The sequence below is a fragment of the Calypte anna genome, chromosome 2, assembly GCF_003957555.1.
Source record: "Calypte anna isolate BGI_N300 chromosome 2, bCalAnn1_v1.p, whole genome shotgun sequence".
NCBI lineage: Eukaryota > Metazoa > Chordata > Aves > Apodiformes > Trochilidae > Calypte > Calypte anna.
In genome coordinates, this window is record NC_044245.1 from 41,045,947 (window position 1) to 41,066,128 (window position 20,182).

The 20,182-nt window shown below is 39.0% G+C and overlaps 1 protein-coding gene across 2 annotated transcripts in view; it reads left to right on the top strand.

Moving 5' to 3' along the window:
- The window catches only part of RBMS3 (RNA binding motif single stranded interacting protein 3), a 706,020-nt gene that overhangs the window by 553,176 nt on the left and 132,662 nt on the right, over positions 1–20,182 (top strand). For both annotated transcript variants that reach the window (XM_030445801.1, XM_008504366.2), the window contains 2 exons: positions 5,217–5,374; positions 15,555–15,634. In XM_030445801.1, coding sequence (XP_030301661.1) covers positions 5,217–5,374; positions 15,555–15,634 — 238 coding nt within the window. The remainder of the gene's footprint in view (positions 1–5,216; positions 5,375–15,554; positions 15,635–20,182) is intronic.

Here is a 20,182-nt window from a genome sequence, read left to right on the forward strand (position 1 = left end):
GCTGCCTTCCCGCTCCCTTTGAGAAAGCAGCAACTTGGCCTGGTCTTGTACCCATTAATTAGCTGCGTTTGGCACACGGGGCCTGGGAAAGGCAGGAGAGCCATGAGGCTCACACCACTGCTCGCCCTCCGCTGCTCCCAGCAGCCCCCTCCCAGCCCCCAGGGCAGCAGCTGGCTGCAGAGGCTGCCCCTGGCTCCCCTTGGGGGGCCCGTTTCACATGTGGGAGGTTAAACCTGAGAGGCTCTGTGCTTTGGGAAGGCTGTGTCAACAGGCATAGCATTCCCCTGTGGCGAGGGACAGGCCCAGTGTCTCTGGTGTGGTCTGGAGAGGGAAAGCGGGACAGAGGCTTGTCCAGGTTTGGGCCAGGATAGAGGTAATTTTCCGTCTTGTAATTTTGCTTTCAGCTAAGTCTTTTGTAAGGACCTGTACTTGCTGGAGTTAACAGCAAGCTTCAGTCAGTGTCTGCTTCTAGGACTGGTAATGCTCAATGTTTATAGTTACTGCTAGAGCATGTTATGCAGAACCAAGGACACTGCTCAGTTCTGAGGAACATTTTGGGCTCCAGAAAGAGAAAAGGAGTAAAGAGGTCACACCTGCAACACTCCTTTACCAAGGAGCAGACAAGATAAATGACCAAAATTGACCAAAGAGAGTATTCCATCCCATACACATCATAGTGTAAATCTGAGGGATCACAAGGGTCAAGCCCTCTTCCCTCTCCTTTTCTTCTTCTCCTTTGCCCTTATTCGCCTGCCATTCTTTGCTTTGGCATCCTGGGAGGATTCCATCCGTTCATCTGCCTGTGGTTCTGACCCATGCCAGCTTCAATCTGTGTGTTCCTGCCTTCAGCTCCCAATTGCTGCTGGCCCCAGGAGTCCAGCCTGGACTTTCCCAGGGCTGCCCTGAAGCCTCGGTAGTGACATGAGAGCTACTGGGGGAAAGGCGGGAAGAACGTGGTATCATTTTCCTGTATATATGTATAATTGTTTTTTCTTTTTATCATTACTTTTCATTAAAGCTGTGTAGTTTAGTTTCCAACCCATAAATCTCTCTCCCTTATTCTCTCTCCTTCCTTTATCAGGGAGGGAAGGGCAATTAATAGAGAGCATCTGACATTCAATTTAATTGCTGGGCCAGCGTTAAACCGTGACAGGGCTGCAAAGCCCATGTGGTGGTGGCGGCTCCTCCTCCTTGGCTGGTGGCCTCACTGAGGTGGCTTTAAGTCATCAGCTGTGGGGCATCTGAGGCTTAGTGGTGTGTTTGCAGGGAGTGCGTGGCTTTCTGCAGCCCCACGCCTTCTGCTCTTGTAGAAAATATTGAGGGACTGAGAGCAAAACACAGTTCTGAAGTGAACATGAGTATCACACAAATGAGGAAGGGCTGTCAGCTCTTTTGATGAGGACTGGTCAGTCAGTGCTGTTTGGGACCAGAAACAATAACAAATGGGATTTTTTTTTTTTAATGCATAGTGAAAAGCCACAGAAATAATTAAAGAGAGCAGAGAGGGAGACTGTGCCTTGCTGTGTGGATTTGGATGCCACCATTGCCCCAGTCCTGGAACTGTGGGATGTGATCTTTCACCGAGCACAGAAACCTGACTGTCAACTAGTTAGGATTATGAAAGGCTAGTGGTTTTCAGGGTGCTTGGACTTACGGTTCTGGTTACTCTCATCTTGTCAAAAAACAGCCACATTTTCAAAAATAGGATGCCTGCCTTTCACACTGGAAAACTCAGCAGTGACACTGGGCCAGGGCAGTGAGTACATCATGCAGGAGCTTGGGAATCTGGGATGACAAGGCTCAGGCAAAATTAGAAGCATGTGTCAGCACCTCTGTGCTGCAGAGGATATCTCCATGCAACCAAAAAAGATCAGGAGGAGCCCTGATGCAAGAGGTTGGGAGGGGTCAACAAGCCTGAGAAACAGGGGTGTGTGAGGGTGGGTGGCTTTGGGGTCTCACTGCATGGTGGCAGGGCATCCAGGCTCCACACTGCTCCCATAAAGCCTGCTCAGCTCCAAGCTTTGTTGCTGGGAAAGCATTTTATCTTGTTTCAGTTAGTGGTGTGAGATACAGCTTCTATGGTGTGGTATTTCTCTCTCAATGAAAGGGGTATTTCTCTAAATGCTATATTTGTGTAGTAAGGAAAAACAACGTGTAATCTTTTCCCTTTCTTAGAAAACACCATTGCATTGCACGAGTGGTCTCATCTGTCTCTCCTTGCAGCTTTTGTTTATCACGTTGATAGAAGATAGGCTTGGTAAATCCTTGTGAGAGTGCGGCTATGCCCTGTTACTCTTTTACTCATCCTCAAAGGGTTGCTCAACTTTCCACAAATAATTAAAACAGAAATATTTAATCTCTAACACTCTTAAAAGACTTATGCATTACTACTCCAGAAGTGAGACATATTGGCAGAGGTTCTTATTTATCTTGTTTGCTCCAGTTTGAAAATTGAGTAGTCAAAACAGAGTTCTCATTTTAATATTCTGTAGGACTGAATTGCTTCAGTGAAAGCAAGGGCTGTTGTGAAGTTACTGATGCGTAACTCTGCTTTTTTCATATTAGTCTGTCCTTTGGCTACGGGGATGTCATCTGCATAAGACTTGTAGATTTTTTCCTAAATATTGACAAAGGATGTCAGTTGTTAAGCACAGATTGGTTGATTAATCAAAGTCTTAAACCAATCAATGGGTAGCAGTTTGCATAACAATGTAATTACTTCTGAAATACTGTGCCTATTGGAATTACAAACCTTTCTACTTTGATTTGCTTCTACAATGCCTCTGCTTTAACTGCTTTCTTTGCTCACAGTTTCAAAGTACTTAGTAACAGTGGAGATGCTTTCTTGTCTATATCTTTTTATTGTTTTGGGGTTTTTTTCTGTAGGCTGTGTGGAGAGAAAAAAAAGTAACAAGCAATAAAACTGAAATAGTTTGCACACAGAAAGAGGGAATATGTAGGAAAAAAAAGTAAAAGAAAAATAAAATGTTTGAGGCTTTGTTTTTATTTTTATTTTTCCCAAGGCTAGAACTGTGTTCTGAAGCTCATATTTCTCTCTTTTCTTGCCTATCTTCCCTCCAGGACTGTTTGCATGATTTTCCTTATATTGTCAATACTGTACCAGTTCTGAACTGCTACTAATATCTTTTGGTTATTGGAGGGGAACTAGCTTTTGGATCTGTAGGTAATGTAAATGGAGGTCAGAGAAAGGAAGATGACTGCAGGGAAAGATGACTGGAAAGGGAAAGAATGTTTTTCTAGATTTGAGGTTTGTAAATCCAGTTTAATCTGCAGTAAATTCACCATTTTTGTGTGTGTGGTTTTCCTTGCATCTGCCTGTTACTATAAGGCATGGTAATAACTGGGTATAGTTTTATGGACAGCAGCTTGAAAATGTGTCTACTTGGTTCTTTTATTTCTGTTTTGTAAAATAGGGGGGAATTCAACCTGCATGGTAATGTGTTATTTCGTGGGATAATGGGTCTGGAGATGCAAAGCTCAAATGCAATGGCCATTAAGCAGTATGTCCAAAGGCAAGTGTTCACAGTTCTTAGGTCAGAATCCAAATTATGCAGTAAAACGGTATTACATGCCTCCTGATTTTGGACCCTTGGGGTATCCATTTGCAGCTTTTCTTCCCATCTGAAGGGCTCAAATTTCACTTGAGCCTCGGGTAATGGAAGCTGAAAAATTTCTTTGACTTCAGATTCAGATAGTTAGCTAAGCTAGACTTTGTTTAGTCAGTCTTGTACCTGTAAAGATGGAGTGTGTGAATCACAGCTTGTAACAATCTCTTCCTCCATTTTTGAAGGCCTTGAATATGCAAGATAGTGATGGAGCAGACATCTCAGTTCTGTCCTGTCTTGATACGTCTTCTAGAAATAGAATATATGATTCTTTGTGTTTCACAAGACACATCTACAGTGATTTTAATGCAGTGCAATTTGAAACTAGTTTAGTTAAACTAGGGAAGATGGCTGCAGGACTCTGTGTAATCCCTTCAGAGTAAGGCTGTGTTGCTGCTGCAAGGTTATTAATCTGGTTTTAGTATATTACAAAGCAAAAAAAAACCCTAATACTGTTGTCCTATAAATCTCAGTGTTGCACAAGTAAAAATTCATTCTGCCCATTAAAATGTGTAATGAAAAAGAATCAAAAAGTCTGTCTCAGAAGAGTTTGTCAGGTGAAGTATTGCCTGGCTTACTGCACAGCATATAGGTTGTATCTTACACTTTTGGTTATCAAGCATTAGCTAAAACTATGTAGTCATGCTTGATCCTGATCAGGCTTGTACTGACAGGTAGTCAGATATTATGTAAAATCCGTAGCAATGAAAATGGAATCAGAGCCATGAACATTTGTAGGAGCCTAACTAAATTGATTTAGTATAATCCAGACCTGGTCATCTGTTGACAATGTTCTTATTTACTGCTTTAATACTCCTATTTTAGATATAGCATCTATGCCTCTTTCATGTTTCTATGCAGTAGTTCAGCAACCTAGAATAGAAGTTGGAACTGTTACCAAAATGGAAAGTTAGCTGAAAAATTAGAAATAGAAAGAGAAGGCTGTCTTGAAATTTGTTGGCTTGATTAGTCATGCTACAGGCTTTATTTTGTAAGATATTTTGATGCAGTCTGAGAATAAACATGAGACCTATCTCCCAGGGACCTTTGACTGGACGGAAGAACTGCCCCCCACTCAGTTAGGTCCTTTTGAACATTATAAATGAAGATATTTATGATGGTGAGAGAAAAGGAAAAGATACTATTCAAAGTGTTCTCTGTTTTCAGCCAACCTTGCTCCTGATGAACCAAGTGAATGAGAAGTTTGTGGGCTGGAAAGTACATCTGCATAAAACATGTGTTGACTTTTCTTTCTTTATTTATGTTAACAGTGACCAGTTTGTAGAAATCATGTTTTCTTCACAATCTGTTTGCTAATTTAGGACACAAACCCAAGAAAGCTTGTGCATGAAACTAATTTTCTTTAAATGAGTAGCGTCACTGAATCCAGTAAGAGTAGTCACTCACAGAATTAAGTGAATGTGTGAGGGTTTGGAGAAATTTGGCAAATATGTTGTTATCATGAACAAATTGCCCACTGTTGCTTGTAATGCAATATGTTCTTGGCTTGGTCCTATTTTGAATAGCCTTGTTGTATGAGCTATTTTGTTGTGCTAAGCCTAACTGAGAATTTCTCTTATTTTATCATAGCAACAAGAGCAAGATCCCACAAATCTATACATCTCAAATTTACCTGTTTCCATGGATGAGCAGGAACTGGAGAATATGCTGAAACCCTTTGGACATGTCATTTCCACCAGAATATTAAGAGATGCTAATGGAGTCAGCAGAGGAGTCGGCTTTGCCAGGTGAAACCTTTATGCTTTTTTGAGTCATGCACACTTTTTTGGCTTTGGTCCTTTGCAAATGCTGTCTGTTCCATAACTCTAAAGCCCCATAGCTATGGAAAATTAAGAGCAGCACCTATACCAGATCATGTGTCTGTTCTTTCCACTGGGCTGAAGAAGACCAATGCAGAAGGATGTTAATTTATTTCCTGTAAAAGATTAGTTCGTTGTATGATACGTGTACAGAAATAAAAATTGCTAGGAACAGTGAGCAATCCATGCAGTATTGAATTTGGATAATAGTAAATATCCTACAGCCAAAAGTGTACATTTGGTGAAGAAACTTTAAATGTTAAGCAAAAATTTTGCAACAGAAAAATATGAATTTAGCAGTTGGAAGAGTAAAGGGAAGGAACTATGAATGAAGAAACATGGCTTCCTTGAAAGCACAGGAAACTCACGCCTGTGAGAAGAGCTTAGAGAAGAAATATTTGCATATAACAAGCCCTGTCAGAGGCTTGTTATGAGCTATTTAAGTCAGAATGGGCAACATATTATTACCATGTACTTCATTGTCCATACAGATAGACAAGTTTCCATGTTTACCCTCAGGGAATATTTACTTAGATTCTCTTCAGCTTGAAGCATTCTTAAATGAAATAGTTTATTTTGAAAAGCCAAGCAGTAGAGTGCTATATATAGAAAGGCATTGAAAAAACAAATAAAAAGAGAAATTTGCAATTGTGCTGTAAATCAGTCTTCTGCTTCAAAAGAAGAGGAAGAAAAAATCCCAACAAGTTGTTTCTACAGAACATTCATAACATTGTGCTTTGTAGAGGAGGCAAAATGACTTAGTCATCTTGCAGATTTTCTTGAAATACACTGTATCTTAGTATATCACAGCACTTGAGTTCATGTCATAACACCACTGAGTAAAATGGGGTACTCTATGCTAAGAAGGTATCTTGCAAGATAAGTGACAATGTAGTATTACCTTTGCCCTTGATGTGAAAGATCATCATGCTCAAAGAATAAGATAATATTGTCTGAATTCAAAAGGAAATGGATAAAGGCAAAACATTTAAGCTGAAAGAGAAAGCTGTTCCTTATGCAGTCTTGCAGATAATAACATGAAATTTTCTAGCTCACTAAATATGGATTTGCATAGCTCGTGGATAAACTTGCATTTTTAAAAATTGACTTTGTTTCTGAAAACATTCAATTATGTAACATATTTCAAAAAAACCTTTAGTGATCTAACATGAAGGTTGTGTAAATCACCATGCAAATGACAGCGGGGTGAAACCATTGCTCCATCAAAATATACAGCTGATAACAAATCTACATGAGTGGTCAGGATTTTATAACCATAGCTGAATGTTGATTCTTGTCTTTGCAGAATTATGAGAACGAGCTTTAATTATGTGACCACCTGACCCTCTTCTTGTAATAAAGAGCTATTTGGTATTTTTTCTGCATGTTCAAATAGATGAATTTAGCTTTATTTGTAATCCTAAAGGTTTCATTCTAGTGTGCCTACAGCGTGAGCACACACTGAGGAGGGGGTATATGTATTGTATAGGTAGGGGATGACAGCTGTTTTTCAGTCCAGATTAAGTTCAAAGCAGTAACCTGTGTGGTGTTCCTGGCTATCACACCTTCTGACCTGGGGCCTTTTATCACAATATATCTTTCCTGCTGAATGTGCTATGCTGCTGAGTATAGCTCTTAACTGAGACACAGAAGCACAGGAGAAAAAGTTAGCTTTGCATATGCTAAAATGATGCAACATCCAGCAATTTTGAAATTTGATGGTTTCATCTTATTAAGTTCTATGAAGATTAAAATTCCCATTTGATACTGCCTGGTTATGTGAACAGTCAATCTCAAAATGTGTATATTCAAAAAGAAATTGGAAGTGAAGGCTTATGGTAGACAGCTATTGCCAGATTTTTCTCCTAAATGGGTGTGATAGCAGTTTCATAGTATTGCAGGTGGCTACTTAATCATTTATAACCTGGGTACCTTCAAATGTTCTTGGATCAAAATTATCTGAGCAGCGTCTGGCCACATTTTTCAGCCTCCTTTACAGATTGCATGTTCAAAGCTAGCTCTAGTTCTTAACCTGTGAAAGCATTTCCTCTCTTTTGCATCCCTCAAAAGCAACAGAACAGATTTTCCCAAAGCTTTCCAGAGCATTTTACTGTGGCTTGAACCCAACTGTGCTTAGGTACATCCCAGGGGAAATTTTGAGGAGGGGAGTTAGGAGCAAGGGCCTGGAGAAAGGAAGGTTTAAACTATGAAAGGAAACTGCCATAGCCTCTGGACACCCTCCTCTACTTTGCCCCTTTCCTGTGCCTTGTACTTCAAAGCTACCCAGCTCCAGGCTCTCCATGGCAGCTGGCATTCTGTGGGGCTTCTGTTGCAGTTGTCATTTGGCAGCATGGGTTTCTGCTGACATCAGCAAGCAGAAGCTGGGACTAGACAGGCTATCAGCAGAGAGACAAAAATTATGAGGAGGAGGAGCAGGGGGTAGAAATACTTACTAGAAGCAGGGCATTGGAAAAAGGAGGGTCTGCAGAAGAGAAGCTTTGAATTCAGCCTGTTGGAAGATTGCATGTACAAAGACGAAGTGGCACAGTGCTGTTGCCCTCGTACAAGATTTGATCACAAGACTTAAAACTGTAGGTGTTTCTCTTAAATCCTTGTTGCTGGGAGTTGTCTAATTATTTCAGCACCTGATATTTCATTTAAAAAGTTTAAGTCGATTCCTCAGAGCTTAGAACTGTCCTTAAAAATAGTCTTTCACCTTCCAAAAGAGCTCCCCTAAAAAAGAAAAAAAAGCCATAGAAACTGAATTTGAAGATTTTTTTTTAGATATGATTTTTAAAGCTGATCTCTTATGATTTATGTTTTGCAAACAGTATAGTAGCAATGTTTAGCGGTGTGACTAAAAAAGCAGATCAGAAGTAGTAAGTGAGGTCTCTGAAGGAGTCTGAAATTACAGGATAGGAGAAGGTACTGAAAGCATGGAGGAAAACTTTAAATGTCAACCTGAGTCTCTGTTATCACTTATAAAGAGGTACGTTTGTGCTGGAAGACCTGGCTTTCCACAGGCCCATAAAAAGTGCATTCCATATGTTAAGTTGTTAGAAGATAAAGAAGTAATACAGTCAAAATAGAGCCAAAGCAGCAGTGCTGTTTTGCTAAATGAAAGGGGAAATGTTTAGAGGAAGACTTCTCAGGATCAGTGATGGTGCTACTTTGGAGGAAGAGAAGTGTCAGCAGCATCAAGGGACAGAAAATATCCAGGCAGTTTAAGGATGAATTTGTGAAGAGGGGAAATGCTTGTTCTTCCCTATTTAAATGCTTAGTTGAAGGTAGTTGAAAAGGTGCTTTCACTTTAGGTAGAATAACTCCATCACCTGAGATGGTAGTGCAGGCTTAGATGTTCTTAGGATCATTCCTGCTTTCAGACAGTAGAATGATCTGTCACATCCTGCATCTTACATAGGAAATCGCTTTATAATTGGATATCTCAAATGAAACTGGAAATCCCAAACATGCCTCAAAGGCTTTGTACAATAGCTGAAAAATGTCCCAGTGATTGAAGGTGGGGTGATAAATTTCCATTGAAAGGCCTCTGTGGAAGGGGCTCACAGATCACTGCAGGGTGCTGGGGAGAACTGTGGGAGAATGTATCTCTGAGACCCTCATATTTCCATCTGGCATTGCAACCTGGACCAAATACCTGTAGACTCAGTACACCCTTAAAAAAATTGCCAAGCACGGACCTGCCCTTTCAGGGAGAAGCAAATTCCAGAGAGGAACAGGTGGAGCAGAATGCCAGAATGCGTATCAGTGGGACTCCATAACATGAAAATGGTTATGAAGCCCTTAAAGGTCAGGAGGAAGGAACAAGGAAAGAAAGTTGGAAGCCATCAGATAATTTGGCTGAACAATTTTCTAAATTCAAGGCTAGGGTACTGTGAGTTTAATTGATGAACTTCTTGAGATGTGGAGAAGGGAGCAAGGAGGTGTTGAGATATACCTTGGGCAGGGGCTTACTGATACCACTGAATCAATGAAATAAAAATTGCATTTTATAAACCCACAGTAAACTATTAGTCAAGTATTATTTAAGTATATTCCTTACAGAGATGCTAATATTGATAATACCATGCATATGTGTACTATACTCAACTGAAGAAAAGAGCAAGTGTTTTATAAGTCCTTTTAAATGATAAAGTGCAAAGAAAGAGACACCACTAACTTTTTTATTTTGTTTGCTGTCTTGTAATTTAAAACGACCTTGCAAGATTCACCCCCCAAGCGACATTTTACAACAGAGTCATAAGCCTCTGAAAACCAAAATTTATGATGGAAATGCTGACAGTCAGACAGTCAAGTATTGCTCTGCTGGCGGGCACCAGTATAATACTTAACCTGAGACTGTGAAGACAGTAGCATAAATCAGCCTGGGTCTGGGTGGAAATGACTGAATGTTCATACTATTCTTTTCCAGTAACATGAGAAAATTTGTCCAACACAAACTGTCATAAAATAATGTTATGATGCTGTTACCAGCAAACAACCAAAGTCAAGAAATTCTGTTAGCTGTCTCTGAAAGCTGAAAAGGTTGCAGCTTCAGTCTTAGGATGGGTCTTAGAATTCCTGGAATTAAATTAGCAAAATAAATTAAAGAAACTAGTGAACATGTTGCTACAGAAGGATGAAAAGTAAAACATAAGGAGGTGCTAAGAGATCTTCATACTAATCTAACCTGTCTTCTAGCTTTAGAATATTTAAGACCTGAAGATCATTTTCCCTGGCTACTTTTATGTCAGTTGAAGTACACCCATTTACCTAATGCAGACGTAATACCTATCTTTTACTAAAATATAGATTTCAACAGTGATTTAAAGACTTTCTGAAGACAGAAAAAAAAAATGCCACCTCTTTTCTATTTCATGTATACCAGTGGATAATCTTCCTTGCAATTAAATGTTTCTGCTTAATTTCTCTTTCGGATTTATCTGGTTTTTGTCACAACTCCAGTCTATATGCTCATTATGGCTTCAGTTCTTTGGACTCCTCCACTGTATAATATTGCTACTAGCTACCTACTTCCATCTTTGAAAAATGCTCTAAAATTAAAGAAATATTATCCCTCAAGATTTATTATTCCTGCTCTTATAAGAAAACAACAGTATTCATATGATGATCATAACATAAATGTGGTCGTAACAATTTAATCTTTAAATATTTACTCTGGATATTTTAAAAAATAGTAATTATTCTCCTTCTTCTTCTTCTTCCTATTATTATTAAGCAAAGTGACTATAGGGTATATGTAAACCAAACCCACATTTTACCACTAACTGGTAATTACAGGGTACTGAATATTTCTCATATAATAATTATGTAGTCATCACGTTATTCCTTAAATATAAAATTTATTCAGTTGCTTCTTGACACTGTGTCAATCTTTATAATAAGCATGTGTAAAAGCTTTAGTTTTGATTAAGAAATCCTTATTTCTTTTATGGTAAAATTATATCATATTACTTACCTATTACCTATTACTTATAACAACACCTAATGACCACTTTGCAGACACTGTGGCCTATATAGAGAGTAATATATATATATTTTAATTATCTAAAAGAAATATTTAATAGCAAGATGTGAACATCAAATTCTTTTGTTCTTATACTTGCTTAAGTACCTGTTTTTCATTGAGATATCTTAAATTTGCAAACTATGGCTAGAAATAAAGCAGTGAAAACAGTCTTCCATTTCAGAATTCTTTTTTAATTCACTTCATTTCCAGTTGGATGGAATATAGAAAGCCTAGTTACTCATAATGAGTTTGGGAACTTTACAACTTACTTTCCAGAACCTGGAGATGTACAGATACAGGTGAAATGTACAGATACAGAAATGAAATTTTCATAACTTAGGTAATTTCTTTAGTTTAGGTTGTTACCTGTACCTTTAAAAATATCATAAGAACCTGGCCTCTGGCTTTGGTAATTCATTTATGCAGTGCATTTCCTGATTCAAAATAATACTCAGATGCATTGTAGTAATCTCCGAATTGCATTTAACCATGAATTATTATCTAGGATCCACTTAGGATCAGCACCAAAAAAAATAATGTTGAATAGAATTTGAAAATTATACTTTGTGAATGATGTGATCAATGCAAATTTCTGTTACCATGAGAAGCTTGTGTCCTCCACTTTCCAGAAGGGAGGTTGAGTATCTGTGAGGTTTTGAAGCATCTAAGTTCTATATCTTTTCTCCAGAATATTATTATTTGCCACAGTTTTGTTGTATCAATTATGAAAAAAAAAAAAAAGAAAGCAAAACAAAACACTAAAAAATGTATTTAAGAGTTTTCTCCCCCCAGATTTACCTGTGCTCCAGTTGCCTTTTTCTAGAGAAAATCTCTCCCCTGGAGTCATAATTTTTCACTTATAACATTCCTGTTAATTATATTTTTATTAAATACCAGTCTCAACCAATGTTTTGAAACCTTTCTATGTCAGTCAAAGAATAAATGAGTGGCAAGAGGCATAATTTATCTTTCTCCCACAAGTTTTCAAATGCATTCTTCAATACGGGAGTACCACAGCTTTTTGAAGAAAAAGTAGGTAGAATTTATTAGTGTGGACCTAAGAAAAGTGTTTCTATTGAGCCTCTTCCCAAGTATGAGCAAGACAAGAGGGCATGGTCTCAAGTTGTGCCAGGGGAGGTTTAGGTTGGATATTAGAAATAATTTCTTTACCTAGAGGGTGATCAGGCATTGGAATGGGCTGCCCAGGGAAGTAGTGGATTCTCCATCCCTGGAGATATTTAAAAAGAGACTGGATGTGGCACTTAGTGCCATGGGCTGGTAACCACAGCGGTAGTGGATCAAGGGTTGAACTTGATGATCTCTGAGGTCCCTTCCAACCATGCCAATTCTATGATTCTATGGCTTGTCTTTATGGGTAAAACAAGCAAGAAGAGAAAGACGACTGTCTGAATTGTTGCATGTAACTTACGGGTAGGTGCCTGCCAGAGGAACTACCACCCAAGTGGTTGATGTTGATCAGAGTTTTAACTACACTAAAACCAAGGCCCTTGTGTTGGCAAGTATCAGAGAATTTTAGGAATATATCTGATTCCTCCATACCTCTAGTTCTGAGTCAGTGAGCTAACCAGCCTGGAGAACACACATTGAAAGAGTTATTTCCTAAAAAAAAAAAAAAAAAAAAAAAATCAACTGAAAAAACCACAACTAACTATAATTAGTACCTGGGTGACCCTGGGATAGATTCAGGTTGCCAGTTCTGCCTCAGCATGACCAGAAGGAACATCTTCCCCACAGGCACACGTTGCACAAAGGAGGCAGGGCCTCAGGTATGGGAGAGCAGTGACAGATTGATGCAGTTGTTACTCAGGGAACGTGTATAGACAGCTTTGTCTATTGTGCTGCCTTTTCAAACCGAGTATTTAATGCCAGTGTCGGTTTCAGGCCAAGCGTGTGCCAGATTACAGATAGCGAGCAGTGGCATTTGAGAGCTGTTAATTGTGAAACTTGAGAAGAAAATGCACACATTCTTTTTCAGAGTGCTATTCGAATGATGGCCTTTTTATCCCAGAACACTGTGGATTTTGCTTTTATTCTCTTCCCCCATATAATGCATGAAGTGTGCTGAGTCTCTTTCACTTGGCAGCTTATATATTACATTCTTTGCAGGGACTGCTTTGGCTTGTTAAAATGTACCCCATGTATTAAAATGAAATTGTCACTGCTGGATGGTGCAACATAACATGGTTTGACACTAAGCACCTGCAGCTACAGAAAGCAGACTTTTATTACATTTAGTCTTTCAGAGACAAGAGTCTCTAAAGGTTCAGTGCAGACATTCGCTTAGTTAAATCTGAATGAAGCCAAAGTGAACAATCTGAGTTGCTGTCTTTGTGTTTGTTGAACTGGCCCAGCCCACATGATAGGCAGTGATTCAATCTGGAAGGAGCTATTTTTAATTACTTGGTCTGAAAAAAACCCTGAAAAAAATTGACAAAAAGACTTTGACTTGAACAGAGAGTTAATTGGACAATTAGGGTTTGTTTGTTTTGTTTTGTTTTTTTTTTCAAATGGTTGTTATTTTTGGGAGATGATGAGGTGGTCCTCTGAACTTTGGCAAAATCATATTCAGGAGACAAACTGCTGTTCTAAACTGTCTGTGAGACACATGAAGTGCATGTTATGTTTCTCAAAACACTGTGACAGGAAGAATGGTAGATAAATTAATTTTAAAAAAGATCTAGACTGGTGAGAAATAAGCAGTATTTATGTTAATGGAGTTATTTTATGACAATTACCTACAGGTAAGCACTGGTGAATTGAAGGAGCCACAGACCATGGGTTTTAAACACCATTTTTCTAAGAAAAACAAAAGCAGTATGATTTTGCTTGCTTATTAATTTTCCACTTCTCTCCTTCCACTCTTCAAATGTTCTGTACAAACTTCAGCAAAGTCAACTGCTCTCAGGACTAGAGTGCAGTTGATTTAAAGTCCTGAAAGACTGAATTCCCTGATGTAGTATAGCTATGGTTTGGGATTTGACTAGTAGCTTTGTATTTACAGTTCCTTCAATCATAAATGTATTAGTTTATTGATACAGTATCAGTTTATTGATCAGTTTTAATGTCTGTGTGCTTAAGCTTTGCTGGGCCGATTCCAACGGGATGAGGTTCAACAAGGCCAAGTGCCGGGTCCTGCACTTTGGCCACAACAACCCCATGGGGAGCTCCAGGCTGGGCACAGAGTGGCTGAGAGCAGCCAGGCAGAAAGGGACCTGGGAGTCTGGATTGACAGGAAGCTGAACATGAGCCAGCAGTGTGCCCAGGTGGCCAAGAAGGCCAATGGCATCCTGGCCTGTATCAAAAACAGCGTCACCAGCAGGTCCAGGGAGGTGATTCTTCCCCTGTACTCAGCGCTGGTTAGGCCACACCTCGAGTACTGTGTCCAGTTCTGGGCCCCTCAGTTTAAGAAGGATGTAGAGGTCCTGGAACAGGTCCAAAGGAGGGCAACCAGGCTGGTGAAGGGACTCGAGCATAGGCCCTATGAGGAGAGGCTGAGAGAGCTGGGGCTGTTCAGCCTGAAGAAGAGGAGGCTCAGGGGAGACCTCATTGCTGTCTACAACTACCTGAAAGGAGGCTGTAGCGAGGTGGGAACTGGACTCTTTTCACAGACGACCTTCAACAAGACAAGAGGACACAGTCTTAAGTTGTGCCAGGGGAGGTTTAGGTTAGATATTAGGAAGAACTTCTTCACGGAGAGGGTGATTAGGTTATGGAATGGACTGCCCAGAGAGGTGGTAGATTCTCTGTCCCTGGAGACATTTAAAAAAAGACTGGATGTGGCACTCAGTGCCATGGTCTAGCAACTGCTCCGGTGGGTCAAGGGTTGGACTAGATGATCTCTGAGGTCCCTTCCAACCCGGCTAATTCTATGATGATTCTAAGTTTTCTTGAGACCATATAAAATGAACAGTAAGGCATGTTACCTACAATTATTACTTGTACATTATTATCTTCCCCCCAAATTTTTATGGTATTCATTTATGATATTCATTTATGTATTGTCTTGGTTTTGTAATACAATCTGTCTTTTCAGGTTATTTTTTTAACATTGTAGTCCTTTAAATAATTGTTGCTTAATCCTCTGGGTTCTTTTCCAAATCCTGGGAGGTTTTTTTTGTTTGTTTGTTTCTGTTTGTTTGGGTTTTTTTCATGCCATTTGAAGTTGTTATGGATGCACAAAGCATCTAGAAACATGTCCTTTGCCTTTCCAAGCAGCACGTGAGAGCATAAAGAATGTCCTTGTTCAGGGTGATCCCCAGAGCCAAAAGGGGACTGTTCATTGACACTGCTGTAGCTCACACACAGCCAGGAGCACGGCTGCAGGCTTTGAGGGTGGCAGGTCCTCCTTGCAAGCCACACTATACCATAATGAGCTCAAACAGTTTCTCAGCAGAAGTCACCAAGGACATCTTTGAAGATTTCTCTCAGCATCTGTGCTTGCTTTTTTTTTTTTTTTTTAAATCCTTTTGCTTTTTGTTGTTGCTGACTGAGCACTTTCATAACAGCCTAGTAACATGGATTGCTTCTTTCCCCATCCCACCCTCTTCTTTTTTCCAGAATGGAGTCTACAGAAAAATGTGAAGTAGTAATTCAACATTTTAACGGCAAATATCTGAAAACCCCACCTGGTCTACCAGGTAAGTCTAGCCATAATTATGAAATTTAAAAATCACTGAAGAGTTTAGAATACAGAAATGCTGGTATTTATCTTGAGAGGGGGTTGTAGTGCCGGCCCTGCTAGGAGGGCATACAGCTTTTCTGGTTGAAGCCTATCATAACAATTTTTTCCTTGCTAAAGTTAGTATTACTCAACCATTTATGTTTGGCAGCAGTAAATCTAACCACATACTAAAATCATGTTGTCTTACTATAGTTTTTTTTTTCCTTTTTAATGTGCATATTGTGTGTCACTCTTTGTCCTTTCTAATTAGAGCAAAGGCCACGTAAGTAAATGCCGGTGCTTTTCTAACAAACCTCATAATAAAACTATATCAGCAACTGGATTATAGATTAAAAAATAACCAGGATTCCAGGTTGTAATAGATTTTTATTACTTACAGTTACTAGATAGTGTTTCTAGTTACTAACTGAAGATATTTCAAATAGGAAGTGATTTTACACCATTTGTATGTGCCATAACTTAATGTAATCCTGTCATTTTCTGATGATATCAATAGAATACATTCAGTGGTGTGTGCTGCATTGAAAGCCTAGTTCTAGACTGTATCTTGCTTTTGAAATCTTCAGTTGTCATCTGTGCGGTCATCAGCTGTGCGAAGATACTGATAAATTGCCCGATTCTTAGTGCTTGACAAGACCTCCCTGAGGCCACAGATCTGCAAAGATTTCTTCCTTGGATTGTCTAAAGAGCAGGAAATCTTTATAATGCAGGAAATTGCATTATAAGATATCTTTCTTCTTTTCTTTTTTTTTTTTTTTTTTTTTTTTTCTTTTCAGCTTCCATTCAACCATTTCCTTTTTTAGTTACTTTCATTAAATTCCTCCTTATTCATTGCCTGGTTCTTTATGCAGAAGATGCACTAAATACTCTAATTAAAAGAGAGCCATCTGCACAGCTACTGCGTACTGTAAGTGAATGCTGCAATATACATCTAAATTTTAGTCAGATCACCTTAATGAAAGAGAAGAAAACTTTTAGTACAAGCTGGAAGAGTCTACTTTATGGATTTCTTTTTCAAAAGTAGTCATTGACAATTTTTCTCAGCACCAACTAATGAAGTACATCACTAAGTTTTTTGAAGTAGAACAGGCTCAGGCTGAATAGAACAATGGGCAAAGCAACATAGGCAGAAACCTTAAGCCTTTGGCATGCCTTTCTGTATGCATACATTGAGTCCCAATAGTAATCTATTTAATATCATAGCAACACCCAATGGAAAGAGTGTGAATAGCAAAAAATTAGTAAATGCAGCTTTGACATTGTATCCTGCATGCTTTGTGGTCATATTCCTTGTTGTCTCAGAGAGGACACATCACTTGAGTCAGAAATGAAGCAGAATATTCTTACAGCGCCTGCTTGAGACAAAAAGGCTGCATGGTAAAGAATGAGAGCTAGAAGCTGAGAAGAATTTCATTTTTCTTTAATTTTAAATTAGTCAGGAATATTCAGGGTATTCAACATGAGCAATGTCGGACATCAGAAGAGGAGTCTTGATAAAATAGCATGGTTACTTACTTTTATTGTAAGAGATACATTGAAATTTTATTTTAATGGTTATAACTTTTGCTGCCGTCTCCAAGGACATGAATCAGTTCCTTGTTCCTGAAGGAGGTGTCCATGTGGGAAAATTGTCTACCATGTCTCTCTTGTGATTGTTGTGATCAGAAGGCATTTAGTTGCAAGAATGAGCTGGGAAGTAACTATTTGAAGACTTTTCATTTACTTGAATTGCAGGTAAAGATGCAGATGAAGCATAATACAGCTTGGGAAAGAGCCACTAAACCAGTAACTGAACTCGCTCAAATATGCGGTAGATATCTGTGAGATCTCATTTTGTCCTCCGTTTTTGGAGGACAGATTTTTTTAACTCCAAACACAGATAATTAGAAATTATCATTGAGTATTTGATCCACATAAAAGAGAATATTTATGCCTCATTATTAGAGTAGGGCACTTTTCAAATCCATTTTTTTAAAAAAAATTGTATTAATTCCTCTTCTTCTTTAGAAGCCAGAGGACAAACATGATCAGTTGCGTAGTTGTGCCGATGCAAGTGATACTGGCCACTCCCAATCATTTACCTTTGATACAGTGGAAAAGCACTCAGTCCTAGTTTCTTCTTGATGTAGTTTTCTGTTAGAGCTTCCACTCACTTTATTCATCTGTGCTATAAACCTGTATTTAAGCCTCTCAGCAAAGATAGAATCATCTTGCTTTATCCCCCTCCTAGCAGTTGCTTATCTTCCTGCATGGAGAAGGAAGGAAAATCAAATCTCCTAGTGCACTTGGAAAATTACAATCAGAGTCAGAAAATTACCCTCACAGCATCTCAGTAATTGGCATAGAAAGAAAATAATCTCTAGTTACTGCTGTGACCTCTTTATGGATTTCAGTTAAAAAAATGAGGAACTGAAGAACATTAGTGGAAGTATGCAACACTATCTGTTACTAACCTCTGCTGCTCACAGACATGATCTTATTGTGAGAGAAGATTAATCAATCATTTGAGGGTTAAATTAAATTGCTTTAGGATTTTCAGCTGGATTTGTTTCAGGTGCAGCAGTGAACTAGGAGGGTTTTACATTTTTGTCCACACCTTCTCTCACCCAATCTATGATATTTTAGTTTGGGCTTGCCAGCTCATAGAAGTTTGCATGAGGCCCATCAGGAAAGTCATCAGCCTGACTGCAGACATCTTGTGCACAACCCTGTTCCTGAGGCAGTGGGATTACAGACCAGACGGATCATTTTGGTAGATGTGATCCTGGTGACACAGTGAGATGTATGTGTGTGAGAAAAACATGTCTGTAGGATAAATTATTTTTGTGTTGTGAGGTGGCTTTGCCTGGTTACCAAGTTACAGTGGAAGACGGACTGTATAGGTAGCTTTCATGTGATGCTAAAAACAGCCCATCAGAAAGATTGGTTACCATGGCCCTGGTTTTCCTAATGACTAAACCATGGACTGTGACAAAGTTATATCCTCACCAAGTATTATCTCAAACATTCATTTTAAATACAGAACTTTTTCCCAACAAGCGTTTCCTTGGAAACGAAGATGTAAATTTCATTGGATGGGTTTTGCTTTTCTTAAAAATAAGATAGAAATTACAGGAAACTCGTTATATTCCTGAGTGTTTGAGCCCATCCAGGAGTCACATATCTAAGCTCATACAGGCCAACAACATGGCAGAAAAGAGTAAAGTAATGTTGCATCTGCAAGGAAGGGAAAGCACACAGGGCACTATGGAGGCTCAGTGGTCTTTATGTTTCCATGGCAAAAGTACATCATTCCTTTCTAGCTTCAGCTGCTGTCTGCTTGTTGTCTTAAAATTGTAGAGCTGAGCACTTCCAGCTCCAGACCATTCTACTTCAACCCAGTGACAATGTAAGGGTTATTTTCTGACACTTGGAACATTTTGTTGGTCAAAGGTACTGTGTAATGCCTAAATAAATTGTGTGGTATTGTGTCTATTTTAGTGAATTATTCTTGGTAAGGGTGCTGCTCTGTCCTGCTCCTTCGCTTCTCCCTGTTCCAAAGGGAATTGCTTCACTATCCTGCTTGTTCAGTTACTAAGCATTTCATGATGTTCAGTCTTAGATATACAGTACAAAATAATTTGTTGTCCCATAAATAATTAGTTAATATCTTTGTGTTTCTTCCAGACTGAGAAAGTAAGGTTTTCTTGAGAAAACTGCAAACACTCAGTGCTTGGTAGATTCTGTGTGAACTTCATAATATTCTGAGTAACTATGAGTGATTATTTTTTTAGTGGGTTTTGTGTTTGTTTTTGTTTTCCCTTTATCAGCACTGCTTTTCTGAGATAAGTAGACCACGATGCCTACTGGATTTCTTTTTCTTCCATAAAGAGTGCACCCCATGTGAAACTAACTGTATAGGTCCTGTATTGCTACTCTGGAAGTCAGCAAATGAATGAATCAGTCTGTGGTGCTCACCTTTAGTCTTTCAGTGCTTTATCTCTTTTTGTTGGTGAATAGGGAACATTTATATATTTATCTGCTAATCTATCACATTTTACAGTCATTGAATAAAAGTAAAAATTCCCATCCTTTCTGTCAGTATCAGATTGATTTCTGTTTGGATGGACAGCCACAGGGTACAACGGCTTTTGTGCAGCTCCCGGTATCCTTGGATGTCTTTAAAAAAGCTTAATTTTCTCTTTTTTTGGTAACAGCAAAGTCTTAACTAGCTTTTACTTTCCTCTCCAGAATTTCACAGGAACATGCTTCAGTTGCAGTCATTATCCTCTGTTACTACTTCCATTATGCTCCCGCACATAATTTTCTAGAATTTCCTAAATTCCAGTGGCTTTGTAAATACTTTTGGTCATCAGAGGACATTGGGCTAATTTCTATCTCATGAAAAAAGTCCAGAAAGTCAGACATATGAGTGGTGCAATGTATGGTCAAGAATATCCCTCTTTTCTAGAAGCTCTGTGTGGCTTTTGTTGCTCATTTCAATGACAGGTTACAAATATCTGAC